The sequence below is a fragment of the Alexandromys fortis genome, unplaced genomic scaffold (assembly GCF_014885135.2).
Source record: "Alexandromys fortis isolate MF-2015 unplaced genomic scaffold, M_Fortis_MF-2015_v1.1 scaffold_103, whole genome shotgun sequence".
NCBI lineage: Eukaryota > Metazoa > Chordata > Mammalia > Rodentia > Cricetidae > Alexandromys > Alexandromys fortis.
The window spans coordinates 498,171-513,448 of NW_026067978.1; the positions used below are offsets into that span (position 1 = coordinate 498,171).

General features: G+C 45.4%; 1 protein-coding gene and 1 pseudogene across 1 annotated transcript in view; one reads left to right on the top strand and one right to left on the bottom strand.

The window, feature by feature from the left end:
• Window positions 1-223: 223 nt before the first annotated feature.
• Window positions 224-2,643, bottom strand: LOC126510922 (calmodulin-1-like; annotated as a pseudogene).
• Sar1b (secretion associated Ras related GTPase 1B) overlaps window positions 2,421-15,278 on the top strand; it is a 24,298-nt gene continuing 11,440 nt past the window's right edge. The window contains exons 1-2 of the mRNA XM_050157656.1: window positions 2,421-2,578; window positions 11,489-11,563. Coding sequence (XP_050013613.1) covers window positions 11,506-11,563 — 58 coding nt within the window. The 5' untranslated portion in view covers window positions 2,421-2,578; window positions 11,489-11,505. The remainder of the gene's footprint in view (window positions 2,579-11,488; window positions 11,564-15,278) is intronic.

The window sequence follows — 15,278 nt, forward strand, 5'->3', positions numbered from 1 at the left end:
TTACTTGATCAATTTTCTAAAATAAGATTTAAGGACAATGACAGAAGACAAGGGAAGAAAACATGGAGGAATGAAATCCTTACTACTATACATGCATATTTTTTGACAGTATATTTTTTTAAATATTTATTTATTTATTATATTATGTGTATAGTATTCCTTCCATGGCCTACAAGCCAGAAGGGGGCGCCAGGTCTCATTATAGATGGCTGTAAGCCACCATGTGATTGCTGGGAATTGAACTCAGGACCTCTGGAAGAGACAGTATATTTTTTACCGATAAGTTACAAAGAAAAGGCAAATAAACAATTTTGCACAAGAAATTTAACACATTCTGTACAATGTCTTCACTTTGCTGGCATCATTTGTACAAACTCTTCAGAGTTTGCCCGCCCCGCACCGTCAATATCTGCTTCCCGATCATGTCGTCAACCTCTGCATCTGTCAGCTTCTCTTCAAGGTTTGTCATTCCGTGACGAAGCTGTGCGGCACTAACGTAGCCATTGCTGTCCTTATCAAACACGCGGCGTGCTTCTCTGATTTCCTCTTCACTGTCTGCATCTTTCATTTTTCTGGCCATCATTGTCAAAAGTTCAGGGAACTCAGTTGTGCCACTACCGTCTGCATCTACTTCATTAATCAAATCCTGTAGCTCTGCTTCTGTGGGGTCTGCCCACGAGACCTCATCCCAGTCCCCAGCTCCTTTGTTGTTATGGTCCCAGCACCATCCTAGTCAAATAGGCTTCTTTGAATTCTGCAATCTGCTCTTCAGTCAGTTGGTCAGCCTTCAGAGCTGCTTGCGGCTACGGCACGGCGCGCAGCGCCTGCACGCTCTCCCCAACGGACCACAGACTCCCCTTTTGTTTTGTTTTGTTTTGTTTTTCGAGACAGGATTTCTCTGTGGCTTTGGAGCCTGTTCTGGAACTAGCTCTGTAGACCACGGTGATCTCGGACTCACAGAGATCCGCCTGCCTCTGCCTCCCCAGTGCTGAGATTAAAGGTGTGCGCCACCATCGCCTGCCAGATTTCCCTTCTTGATGAGTTGACCTGGACATAGAAGCTAAGAGAAACTCTTTCCTCCCCATGTTGATTTTGATCATGGAGTTTATCACAGCAGTAGAAACCGTAACTGAGACAGTGAGAGAGACTGTCTCAAACAGTAAGGTGGGGAGGCTGGGGAGACGGAGCAACAGTTAAAGTGCTTGCTACTCCAGCAGGAGGACCAGCATCTGGGGGCCAGAGGGAATGGCTCATAGGTCAAGAGCTCTTACTGCTTTTCCAGAGGATTGGATTCAGTCCCCAGCACCCATATGGTGGCAAACAACCTTCTGTAACTCCAGTTCTAGGAGATCCAACGCCTCTTCGGACCTCCTCGGGCTCCTACATGCACACAGTGCACATAGACACACTCAGACATACAGTGTGCGTGCGTGTGTGTTTACTGCTTTTAAAAAGAGAACCCGAATTTGGATCACTAGAACTAATAAATGTTGTGGGGTTGTGAAGTCTTAGAAGGCAGAGACAGAGACTTCCCAGAGAAACTAGCTATATCAACAGGCTGTAGGCTGAGAGCACCTGCTTCAAAGAGTAAGGTAAAAGAGTAAGCCAGGATAATTCCTGACAGTCAATCCCATGCACACATGAAGACAGGACACGGGCATGGCAAGTAAGACTTTAATCCCACACTCCGGAGGTAGAGGCAGGTGGTTTCTTGCGAGTTTGAGTCTGGGCTACATAGTGAGTTCCAAGATAGACAAACTATGTAGAGAGACCCTATCTCAAACAAAACAGATAGAACCCATTATTTTTTTTTTTTTTTAATATATGATGCTTGGGACTAAACTCTGCATTTTGTAGGGCAGGCAGGCTCGCTACCATTGAGCTATAGTTCCACTCAGCCTCCTGAAAGATGCATTTGGGTGGAGGTTAATAAAGACATTTTAATTTAGGCTTAAGCATGAAGGATAAGAGAAAGATGGGTACTCGGAGGAAAAATGAGACACATCCAAGAGCAAGGGTGTGAGATTCTCAAAGAATTGCAGGAGGTAAAACATACCCTAGTGGAAACCCAAGGGGTAGCTCAAAAAATGTATTTTTAGGTAACAGATGCTTGGTTGGTCCTGGTGCTGCAGAATTATACTTCCAGTTTCTTAGGAAGCTGGGGCAGGAGGACAATAAATTCTCAGCCTGCCTGAGCAACTTTGTGAGATCCTGTCTCAAAATATACATAATAAAAGGCTGGTGGATGCAGCTCGGTGGTCGACTGCAGCCCCTAGTACCGAGAGGAAAAGAAGGGGGGGGGAGGAATAGATGCCAAAGACAATTAATTTTCTCACATGCCTCTTGGGGTTGGTGTGAAGTGGCCCGGAGCTGGCCCACAGGGATTGGTGGTGGGACTGCAAGGAGGCGGAACCGAGGGCGAGCGGCGCTAGAGTCCCGCGGACTGTCACTAGCAAGCGCCCGCCGCCCCGGAAGGAGCTGAAGAGAGCTGGGGCCGGCAGCCATACCGCTTTGCAGAGCCGGCTCGGAGCGTGGAGGGCGGTCGCGGAGCACGGAGTCGCGTTCTCTGGAGTCGCAGGTGAGTGGCAGTGTCCTCGTCCGGGAGGAGTTCGGGCGGCAGCCGGGGCCCTCCGGAAGGCTCATTGTTTAGGCTGTACACTCGATCGCCCGGAGCCCTGGTCCCTGAGCCTTCGCCAATGGGGAACCTGGTATTTTTGTTTGTGTTTGTTTGGCGGTGCGAGGGACTACCAGTCCGGTCCGTGCCCACGGGGACCGCTCTGGTGGCCCTCGGGGTAGGACAGTGGTTGTCACACGCAATTATTTCAGGAAAGAGTGCCAGGACGGCACGCGAGCCTCTCTTCTTCCCCTGGGCCTCAGTTTCCTCACTTGGTAAGGTGAAGAAGGAAGCAGGGGTCATTGACAGCTGGGAGTGNGGGGGGGGGGGGGGGGGGGACGACGTTCTGTGTTGTCCCAGTTAGTGTGGGAACCAACTGAGCCTCCTTGTTTTCAGTAGTTACCGTTTTGCCATTGCTCAAGCCTATTGAGTGGAGGGAAAAAATACTAATGGGGGGGATATCCGACAAGATTAAAAACTTATTTTGAAACATCCAAATCTGGCCTTCTTAACTGAAGGAATCAAAGTCGTCCGGAGTTTAAGGTATTGGGGTGAAGAAAATCGAACCTACTGTTGTGAATTTGGACGTACGTGTGCGGGTGTCTTACCCTGAAGATCTGTGTCTCTTGCTAAAATATTGGTCAGAATGGTTGCCCTGAAATGAAAGAAGGAAGGTGGCCCCCGTACAACGCTGCAGTCCGCTAAGGAAGACAGTCCTATCGCCTCTGTTTTACAGATGACCAAGGAGGGAGGCTCTACCATTTGCCAGCAATGAGTGGTGGCGGCAAAATGGAGCAGCGAGCGGCTACCACTGCACCTTTCAGTAGATTTGTGTTTGAGCCCAAAGTATTTTGACCTTTAAAATTTTTATGAACTTAGGCAGGCACCCTGACCCTATAATTCCACCTACTCAAGAGGGCAGGAGCATCATTTGAGCCAAGACTGCTTGGGCAACATACCCAAAATCCTATCTCAAGGAAAAAAAATTTTTTCGCCCAAATGTTAAGATACTCCCTGGGCCTTGTGAGTTTACAGGAAAGGAAAGTGGCTACATTGTCTAAATGTTAGATTGTCTAAATGTTAGAAAGGTATTGTGATTGAGTTTAAAGAAGTGCATTTTACCTTCCTTGGCCTGGTGCTGGAGGAGAAATGCAAGCAAGACTTGAAACGAAAGTGTAGTCTATCAGAAATGGAAATCACCTCCACCTCATTCAAGCTCACAATCAGAGTGCCAGGGCAGTGATTCACTGCTTCTCCACTCCCTGTCTTACATGCAGAGTTGGCCGAAACTCATTGAAATTACTTTTTTTTTTTTTTGGCAAAATATGATGAAGCAAATAATATTTAAATCAGCTATGGTCAGAAAGGTTAGCTGCCAGAAGGTATTAAAACTTGAGTAAGCCACAGGTGCTCCAGGCAGAGGAGCATTATATGCACAAAGGACTTTGAGAGCCTTTCAATGCAGGATGGGCCTCGCGTGGATGCTCTGCGTCACACCTCAAGACCTATAGTCACCTGGACCTCTGAGCAGGACTTTGTTCTGGGAGCAGAGGAATGGCCCTTATTGTGGAAGGGTTTTCTATAAAGGCGAGAAGACCAGCCTGGCTGGGAAATTCCAAAAGTTTCTCCATTGTATGTAGTTTGTAGAACAACTTTGATTATTGTTTTTTGTTATTTTGTCCCCCCACCCCCCAAGCTGAGGACCGAACCCAGGGCCTTGCGCTTGCTCTACCACTGAGCTAAATTCCCAACCCCTGATTATTGTTTTAAACTATTTTATTATTATATATACATATGATTATGAGTGTGTCTGTGTTAAAGGTCACACCAGGAAGTACTGGTAGAAGCCAGAGAACAGTTTGTGGGAGCTGGCTCTTGCTTTCCACCGTGTGGGTTTCTGAAATCAAACGCAGGTCCTCAGGCTGAGTGACAAGCTCTTTTACCTACTGAGTCACCTTGCTAGCCCTCTGTTGGTGTTTTGAGGAGGCAATTTGTTATCACATATACCGGTTTGAATTTTCTTAGTTCACTAGTGGCAAGTTCAAGTTCAGTACTCAGGCTGAAATATTCTTTTTGTTGTCTCACAGGCTGGCCTCTTTGAGATCCTCCCCCCATCAGCTTCCCAAGTTTCTCTTTCTTCTCTCTCTCTCTCTCTCTCTCTCTCTCTCTCTCTCTCTCCTCCCCTTCCTTCTTTCCTTTTTCTACTAGTCTTTTGACAGAGGAGGTTTTTTTTTTTACTTTCTCCTTTTTTCACTCTTTTTTTGAAAAAAATAATTTATGTAAATTTATTTTATATGCATTGTGTGAAGGTGTCAGATCTCCTGGTAGTGGAGTTACAGACAGTGTGAGCTGCCATGTGAGTGCTGGGAATTGAACCCAGGTCTTCTGGAAGAGCAGCCTCTCTCCAGTCCCTCCATTTTTCACTCTTAATGCCATATTTCCTGATGTTTTAACCTTCTTTCAATTGGGTGCCACTTTTTTTCCAGAGGAAATAAGGATGGACTTTTAAAAAACTATATAAATTAAAAGGTTTAATAGAACTCTCTCAAAATATTTAATATACAAAACATAGTCAAGCTAGGTATGGTCAAGCACTCCTTGAATCCCAGTACTCAGGCAGAAACTGGCTAATCTCTGAGTTGCAGGCCAACCTGGGCTACATAGAAAGTTCTAGGCCAGCTACATAGTAAGATCCTGTCTCAAAACAAACAAACAACAACAAAAACTGGGGTCAAACATGGTTTTACCTGGTCTTACAGGCTGGCCTTGAACTTGATGTCTAGCAAGAGATGACCTTGAGTTCTGAATCTCCCATCTACTTCCCAAGGGCTGTCCTGTGTCTGGTCTGTGTGCTGTTAGGGATCAAACCCTGCGAGTGAGGCAAGCGCTCACTAACTGAGCTACATCTCCAGCCTGGTCTTGGATTTCTAGTGGAAAGTTAGAACAGACAGCATTCCATCCATCTGTGTGGGGCAGGGTTGTATGCGCCATGTTGCGCATGCAGACATCAGAGCAGACCCTGTGGAGCTTGTTCTCTCCTTTGACTGTGTGGATCCTAGGGATCCAACTCTGGTCTGTGTGCCCGTCAGCCGTGTCCTTCCCACCACTGAGTCATCTTGCATCTTGCTGGCCCTTCTTTTCTGTTTTGTTTTTTTTTTTAATTAATTTTTTGAGCTAGCATACAAAATAATGGGTTTTATTGTGACCTTTCTAAGCTTTATTTTATGTGTATCGGTGTTTTGCCTGCATGTGTGGACATGTACTGGTACATGCCTGATGCCTGTGGACCAGAAGAGGGCATTGGAATTGGAGACAGAGTCTCATTAGTTCACACTGGCTTTCACTCATATGAGCCTCCTGTCGAGTCACAAATGCTGGAGTTACAAGTTACAGGCAAGCACGCTATACTCAAATCTCCCCTCCACATGCACTGGGGAGGAGGCAGAGGCAGGCAGATCTCTGTGAGTTCAAAGCCAGCCTAGTCTACAGAGTGAGTTCCAGGCCAACAGGGGCTACTCAGTAAGACCCTGTCACAATAAGGATATATAAAGAATCCTGATGAAGTCAGTGCTAGTTTCAAACCAGGAATTCTTCTGCCTTAGCCTAGAGTTGTGAGCAGGTGTGTGCCACACTGGTTGCTTTGTAGGAAATTTCTGTACCTGTGTTGCAGGACACAATCCTAATCCTTTTTCTAATGGCAGTCAGTGCTAATGTATTCATATGTAATGTGAAAATGGGGCTGACAAGGTGGCTCCCCAGGTAAAAGTGCTTGCTGTACAAGTCTGCCAACCTGAGTTCAAGTCCCAGAACCCGTAAAGTTGTCTCTGACCTCTGCACAGGTACCGTGGCATGATGATGAAGGACGCTTAAAAGAGGACACACGAACCCGTTCCCCTCCCCACATATATGTATACACGCGCACACACACACACACACACACACACACGCACGCACGCACACACACACACACACACACACACAAATAAATCAGTAGGTTTTAAAATGAGAATGCTATCAATCCTTTATATTTTAAGAGTTATTGATATTATAACCCCAGCACTGGGGAGAGGGAGGAGCCAGCCTGAGATATGTGATAACTTGTCCTAAGGGGAGAAACCCCAAAACCTCAAGCATAAGGATCCTGTTTCCTCATAAATGAGTTGTAAACATGAGATGTCTGTTTAAAGCTTTAAATTTGCTTTTATTTTGAGTGATAGCTTTGTTGAACCAGACTAGACATACAGTAATGTTTACCCTTTAGCAGTGTGCAGTGTTCTCGGTATAGTCACAGTCTTACACAACCTTCACCACCAATTCCAGAACATTTTTCCTCACCTCTGAAAGAAACCCAGCCCCCATTAGCAGCCGTCCTGACTCCCCTTTCCCTCCTGACTGCTCTAATCTGCTTGCTCTCTAGATCTGCCTTAGTGGACATTTCTCGAAGAGAGTTATCCATGGACATTCAGTGGGCAGAGCTCTAAGAAGTGATTTGTAACCTGAGTTCTGTTCACTGCGCTGATTTTCATGTTACCTGAGTAGATTGCTTTTTAATCTGCAGAGCTCTTTCCTGTTTGGTGTTCATGCAATAAATAAATCTGCTGACGTGCGGTGTTTCCTTGTCAGCGACCTTTGCTCTTCACATGTCTCTATGATGTGTTCCCGGGTTGTGTAATGTGTTCTCAGGGCTCAGGTGTCTGTTTGTAGCTAAGTGGCTTTAATCTTAGTTGGGTGTTTTTATTTTTACTTCTATTTGAAAAAAAAAAACAAACAGCTAATTCTGTTTTAGTAATTCCTGGCTTGTTTCGAGGATTTTATAAGTTGTAGTTTTATAGGAATATAGTATCTATTTTCTCAAGTGGGGTTTCTCTGTGTAATTAGATAATGTCTTTGAGGATAAATTTTACAACAGCAGATGGGCACCACCCTCATGCAGAGAGTCCTTCCCTTCAAGGCTAACCCTGTTCCACCCTCCTCATCCCAGGGAAGACTTTGCCTCTTGATTGGCTGCCATGCATAGCAATGCCCTCTAGTCTTTTAGATGAGTCTGCATCCTGTCACTGTGGACACTGCACCTTCCTGGCTTCCTGGACCTTTCACCCAGTGCCTCTTTATCTTTCCATGCTGGTGTCAGACCTTGGAGCTGCCACCACACAGACCTGAACTTCTCTGACCCTTGCTCTTCCCCGTTACCGTGCGCCCTGGTCCACTACACCCGTTCCCCTTTACTGTAGACACACTTATCTTCTGGTTCAGACCTTCCCACTACTCTCTTGGTTCTGTTCTGTGGACGGCAGGCTTCCCGCAGTTCTCACCCCAGTTCTCACTTCAGCCTTGTTCACCATGCACCTTGCTTCTTCTCACCCTCGTCCTGTTGTCTGCACAGCCTGGGCTGAGGGCAGCTCACAGCAGTGCTTCTCAGGGCGCCCACAAGTGCTGTCCCTCATGTTTTTCTCCCCCCAGCATTAGACTAGGCTCAGACCCAGGGCCTTCTCTATCCCCTTGTTCATCTCTGTCTTGGAAGTCAATTTTCTAAAGCCTAACATCACTGAGGGTGGGGTGTAAGGTAGGCGTGTTGAGGGCAAAAAAAAAAAAAAAAAATCAGTGCTGATAGGCAGTGCTATGAATGTCTGTTCGTTCTCCAACAATTTTTTTTCTTAAACTCAGTGCTGGCTGGGTATGGTGGCACAGACCTTTAATCCAAGCTAGAGGCAGAAGCAGGTGGATTCGGAGTTCAAGATCAGCCTGGTCTACAGAGCAAGTTCCAAGACAACCAGGGCTACACAGAGAAAGCCATCTTAAAAAACAAAATAAATAAATAAACTCAGTGTTAGGGCACAAAGCCTGGTCCTTTCATGTTCTTGGCAAATATGCTACCACTGAGCTACACATAGCCTTTGAACCATCATCTGACTTGATCTGCTGCCACAGTACCTGTCGTGTATCTCAGAATTGCCTCAGCTCTCCTCTGCCACTGTTCTGAGACAGTGTTTCCCTATACATACAACCCAAGCTAGCCTTAAATTGGTCTTCTGACTCAGCTAAATCTGGGATTACAGAGTGCGCCACCAGCTCTACTACCCCTCTTCATCTCTGGAGTCAGATTCCTGCCCACTCTGCAGATCTCCTGGGCCTCCCTTCTCCTCGCAGAGGAAAGGTTCTCTCAGTTCAAGCTCCCTGTCAGCCTTTACTCCTTCTCTTGTTTAATTTCTCGCTTCTTTTTGTTTATTATGAGCTCTCTGTCCTGAACTTGCTCTGTAGAACAGGCTGGTCCTGAACACACAGAGCTCTCCCTGCCTCTGCCTCCCGAGTGCCGGGACTAAAAGCATGCACCGCCATGCCCAGGTCTTCCAGAAGTTTTTTCCTTCCTGTTATCATTATACCCATACCTCACCCTTCCTGGAGAAGAAAATCTTGTTTTTTTCATTCCATTTCAAATTTATTTCTATATTTAGGCTTCTGCAATCTAGCTCAGGCTGGCCTGGGGTCTTCTGCCTTAGACTCCACAGTGCTGGGATTATAGAAGTGTACTACCACATCCATTTCAAGCTTAAAGCTGCAGGTGGGTTTGCCCACTTGTCATTCTGAGGTGGTGTGGTGCAGGGTCACGTGGCTGCTTGCTCTCCATAGCCATTCATGTCAAGTTGGACAGCTGACCGCAAGCTGACTAAAGCAAGCAGAAATGTCTAAAGGATGACAGCTAGCACAGTCTTCCCAGTGTTTGCACTGGGCCCAGGCTCCAGACCAGAGCTATTTGTTCACATCTAGAAAGTGAACTTTGTTGACCTGTGAAAGTACATTTCTGTGTCTATGATCTTTCCTGACTTGTTTTTCCTGTTACCCCATTAGTTTGCCAGGCTATATTAAGTAAATGCTGAATTGTACTGTTTTCTACTGTGACTTAAAAGATTTGTTTAATATGTGGTAATAATTAAATGTTGAAAAATTCAGAAAGATAACACACCCCAAACTTACCACCTGGAGCCACCTGCCGCGAGGAGCTGCTATGGAGGTCCTCACGGTGTTCTTAGTGCTCGGGAGATGGAGACTGAATGACTGGAAATTCAGGCCCCCTTGGCTACATGGCAGCCAGCCTAATTGGGGATTGAACCTAGGGCCTGACATGTTAGACAGGCTCTCCACACTAAACTTTTTTTTTAAACTCGCATTTTATTTATTGGGGAGGGGCACACACATGGCATGTGTCCTTGGGGAGGTCAGAAGACAGTTTGCAGGGTGGTTCCAGGAACTGAACTCATGTCATCAGGCTGGGCAGCAAGTGTCTTTGTCCATCGAGCCATCTCACCAACCCATACACCGAGCTTTTTTATTTTTTTGCAGGGGCAGGGGGTGGATGAGAGAATGGGGTGGGCTTCTTTATTTTTGTTTTTGTTTTTTTGAGATGGGCTCAGGAAGCCCAGGCTGTCTAGTTGAGCCTGGCCTTGAACTGTTCCTCCTGCCTCCAACAGTCAAAGCCCCATCACATCTGATTCCGGGCTTTTTATTTTTGAAATATCATCTCATTACATGTGCCAGGCTCTTGATCCTGAGCCTGTGGTGTAGCCCAGGCAAAACCTCCTGAGTAACTGGAATATAAGACTTGTACCACCAAGTCCAGCTCGGAAACACTTACTATTATAAAACTCAGGCTGGCCTCAAACCCAGAGATCTGCCTGCCACTGTCTCCCTAGAATGCCAGAATTAAAGACTTTTTACCACATTTGGCTTTACTAATTATTAGTATTTGTTGTTGAAACAGTCAACGGTAGCCCAAGCTGGCCTTGCAGTCAGGAGCTTGACCCTCCTGCTTCCGACCTCCTCAGTCAGGCCTGCAAACTTGTCATCTCCTTTCTCTCTGTTTTTTCTCCCCAGCCCCCAACTCTCACAACAGAGATTTGATAAATAGCTCACATCTGCATATGAGGAACACAGATGGTTTCTAAAATTTGTCTTTTAAACTTTTTAAGCATTTTAGTGTCTGTCTGTCTGTGTAACAAGTGCCAGTGCCCTCAGAGGCAGAAGAGAAGAGAGCTTTGGAAACCCTGGAGTTGGCTAGACTCTTAGGCAGTTGTTGGCTACCAGACATGAGTGCTGGGAATTGAACTCAGGGTCTCTGGAAAAGCAGGAAATACTCTTAACCTCTAAGCCATCTCTTTGGTCCTCCAGTTTTCCTTATTTTGAGATGGAGTCTTACAGCTTACTCTGTAGTCTAAGCTGGTCTTGAATTAACAATCTTCCTGCCTCAGCTTCCCAGTGGCTAGGATTGCAAGTCTATGCCACCATGGTTGGCTCTCACTTAGTTCTGAAAAGGTTTTATACCAGTTTATCCTGCTACCCAATTTATTTCCTCTTTTAAAAGAGGCAAGGTAGCTGTGACCGGCCTAGAACTGCTATATAGACCAGTCCAGCCACAAACTTGCAGTGATCCTCCTGCCTCTGTCCTGAGTTATTGGCCACTATACTTGGCTCTTAATTTCTTTTAGTCCTGGTTGTTGTAATTAATTTGGTTCCTTTCATGCACAGAGAATGGTCTCTGCCCATAGTTTAGTGGCATTTTGAGATTTTTGCATCAGCACAGATGAGGTTCTGTCAGCCTGGATAACAGTCTGTTGGTGTTTGTGTGCACACATGCACAAGTTCATGTGCACCACAGTGTATGTGTAGAGGTCAGAGGGTAACTTGTGGGTTGGGTCTCTTCCTACCATGAGGGTCCCAGGGACTGGCAGCAGTGCCTCTCTGTCTGAGCCCTCTTCCCCAGCTCTATTTAGTTCCTAACACTTGTGTAATGTTGGAGGGTTATTCAGGCTTGTTTAACATCTGTCAATATTTTGTGTATGTTGGCAATGCTGACTGCTAAATCTACACCTTGTTTTTCAGACCTGTAAGATCTGGACATGTCCTTCATATTTGACTGGATTTACAGTGGTTTCAGCAGTGTGCTGCAGTTTCTAGGTAACCTCAGCTTTGCTCTTTGTAGCTATCCCGTTGACCCTGTTTATGTAAATGCACTTGTTTGTAGAGAGCTCCTTTATGTAAGCCTGTGGTTAAGACAGCGAGCTTTGGAATTATGAAATACATCCAGTGACTCACTCCCTTGGAATCACGCAATCTTAGGTCAGGTGTGGGAGAGCACACCTGTGTCCCAGCACTCAGGAGTCTGAGACTGGAGGGTTCCAGCAGGTTCTAGCCAAGCCTGCTCTTTAGAATGAGCTCAAATTTCTAAAAAATTATATAATCTTGAATAATTTCCTTTTTTACTTTACCCCAAGTTTACTTATCTATAAAATAGCCATTTTTTTTTAATGTGCTGGGGCTGGAACTTAGGACCTCATGCATGTTGGGCAGGTGCTCTAGCACTGAGCTGTATCCCCAGCCTTGTCTCTAATGAATCTACTCTTATGATTTATTTATCTAGAGACCGTTCGCTGGTCTGGAACTCACAGAGATTTGCCAGCCTCTGCCCCCAGCTCCTAGTGCTGAGATTAAAGGTGTGTGTCACCATGCCTGCTTCTATCTCTTATAACTGTTTCCAATAATATTCCTAACAGAAATATGTATTGCTTCTTGACTAGTTTGTCTGCATTTTTTAACATTTTATCTCATGGAATCTAGTGTAGAATCCAGTGTGTTACTTTGCTTTTGGGTTCTTTTGGCACAGAGACTCTGACCCGAGGCCTCTTGCACATTAGGCTAGTGCTGTATCAGTTGAGCTCCATCCCTAGCCCTGTCAAGTTTTAGGCTTATTATAAACATCTATGTCTGGGGCTGGGGGGATGTCAGTAAAGAACTTATTCAAGCATGAGGACCTGAGCTCCATCCCAGCACCCACAAAAATAAAAAGAGGCTGGGCGTGATGGCATACACCTTTAGTTTAAGAATTCAAGAGGCAGAGGCTGGCGAAGCTCCGTGAGTTTCAGAAGAGCTACATGTGGACCTTGTCTCGAACAAACAAACAAACAAAACACTGATTGCTCTTTAAGAGGGCTCAAGTCAATTCCCAGCACCCACTTGGTAGCTAACAACCATTTGTAACCAGTTCCTCCTTGAGCACTAGGTGTACACACGGTACACAGACATACATGTAGGCAAAACACCTATATAACTCAGTGGGCTAAGGTGCTGGTTGCCAAATCTGATGATCTCCCAGAGCCCATGGAATACAGAAAGAAAAAAAAATTAAAAGTTTAAAATTCATTACCAGGCAGGTGGCTGCAGCACATGCCTTTAATCCCAGCACAGGCAGAGGCAGGCCAATTTCTGAGTTCAAGGCCAGCCTGGTCTACAAAGTGAATTCCTAGACAGCCAGGGCTACACAGATAAACCACGTCTCAAAAAAAAAAAAAAAAAAAAAANAAAAAAAAAAAAAAAAAAAAAAAAAAAAAAAAAAAAAGGGAAAAACAAACAAAAGAAGTAAAGAAGTGCCTGCAAACCAAGAATTTAGTTCAGGACACATTTTGTGGGTTGTTTGTTGGGGGGGCAGTAATGTGCTTAGGATTGGATCCAGGCCCTCATGTGTGCTAAATAAACCATCTACGACCGAGCCACAGCTGCTGCCCCACAGTCTTTGAAGAGTCAGGTTCAAGCATTCTGTGTTCTGGGTGTCCCTTTTGAGAATCAGATTGAGGTACTTTACATTTAATATTTAGGCCACTGAAAAACAAAAACAAACCAAAAATAAAAATTTGGCTACTAACCAAATATGATGGTATGTATCTGAGGACTGGATAAAGGCCAGCCTTGGCTGCACTGAGAGATTCTATTTTCTCCTTCTCTCTCTCTCTCTCTCTCTCTCTCTCTCTCTCTCTCTCTCTCTCTCTTTCTCTTTCTCTCTTTCTTTCATTTGTTTAAAATAAGTTCTATGTAGCTCTGGCTGTCCTGGAACTCACCTTGTAGAGACTGGTCAGCTGGTCTACAAAGTGAGTGGATCACAAGATCCTCCTGCCTCTGCCCCCTGAGTTCTGGAATTAAAGGTGTGAGCCACCATGCCTTCCTGGGAGAGTTATTTTCAGAAATAAAAGGAAATTGAAAAAAAAGGAAGCAAAGAGGGAAGAAAGAGATCAGAGAGGCATTGATAGCTGACCACAGATTAGGACTGCAGACAGTATACTTCTTAGCTAAAGTGCCAATAAAAATAGGTGTTGTTCTGGAAAGAATTTATCAGAGAACGGATGGCCTAGAATGAGTTCCTTAGTGACCTAAGACGTCAGTATAATTAGGTTTATAAACATGCCGTGACACACATGCAGAGATCAGAAGATGACAGGAATTGATCTTTCCTTCCACCCTATGGGTTCTGGGAATCAAACTCAGGTCATTAGGCTCGGCTGCAATGCGTGCATCCCCCCAGCCAGCTCACCAGCCCCAAGAAGATATTTCTTGAGCTGCTGCTATGGTTTATGAAAAGCTTCCTGTTCTTTTCTGCTAACGTTTGGTGAAGTCAAACAACTAGACACATCAAAGAAAAGCTCAGAGCTGCGTGTAGTGATGGGCACTGAGCAGTGTGAGGGCCTGGGTTCCATCCCCAGCACCAAAGCCTTCTTTTCTTCTGACACAGGGCCTCTCCATATTCTTCTTGTGTAAATGTAGCACGGAAATGACAGTCCAATATAGCTAGGCCAGTGCTACCATTCTTCCCGATTCTTTCTTCTCTTCCTCTGTCTTTAAGATCAGACTGTTGGCCTGAAACACAGGTTAGCCTCCTGGCTCAGCTTCCCTGGGGCTGGGATTATAGGTGTGAGCCAGCATGCCTTGTTCAAACTTATTTATTTATTCATGCATTCACTCATTAGTTCATTCATTTTTTTTGTGTGTTCTGGGGATTAAACCTTGGCTTCATGTATGCTAGGCAAGCAGCTAACTACTGGGTAATATTTATTTCTTGAATGATTAATTTATTTCCATCCATGAAAAATTCCTTCTTTCACTTCTCATTTGTCTGTCTTCATGCAGACATGATGTCAGACGTTGCATGGCGCTTCTCTAGCGCAGTGCACAGCATTACCTTTAGTTGAGGTGCTCAACCTCTCCATCTGTAGACGTGTGAGCAACAAGCTTCTGTTGACCAGAACCAAACTTAGTTTTTTAATTATTCGAGGTCCCAAATCACAGATAAATTGATGCACTCACTCATCTGTTTGACTGTTGTCCCAGGGATGCAGCCTAGTCCTAGATTATGTAGGCGAGTGGTTCGCCACTGAACTGCATCACAGCCCTATTTTTAAACTTTTGTTTTGAGACAGGGTCTCAGTTAATTGCTCAGGCTGGCTTGGAACTCATGTTCTTTCTGCCTCCATCTCCTAAATACATAAGATTACAGGGATGAATGGGGCCGTGGTGTTGCTTGCTTTTAATCCCAGCACTCTGGAGGCAGGGGCGGGTGGATCTCTGTGAGTTCAAGGCCAGCCTGCTCTATAAAGTGAGTTCCAGGACGGCCAGGACTGTTACACAGAGAAACCCTGTCGCCCTCTCCAAAATAAAAAGAAATAGCCAGGTGGTGGTGGCGCATGCCTTTAATCCCAGCACTCAGGAGGCAGAGGCAGGCGGATCTCGCTGAGTTCGAGGCCAGCCTGGTCTAGAAGAGCTAGTTCCAGGACAGGAACCAGAAGCTACAGAGAAACCCTGTCTCGAAAATCAAAAAAAAAAGAGTAAACTTTCTATAGTCCTGGGG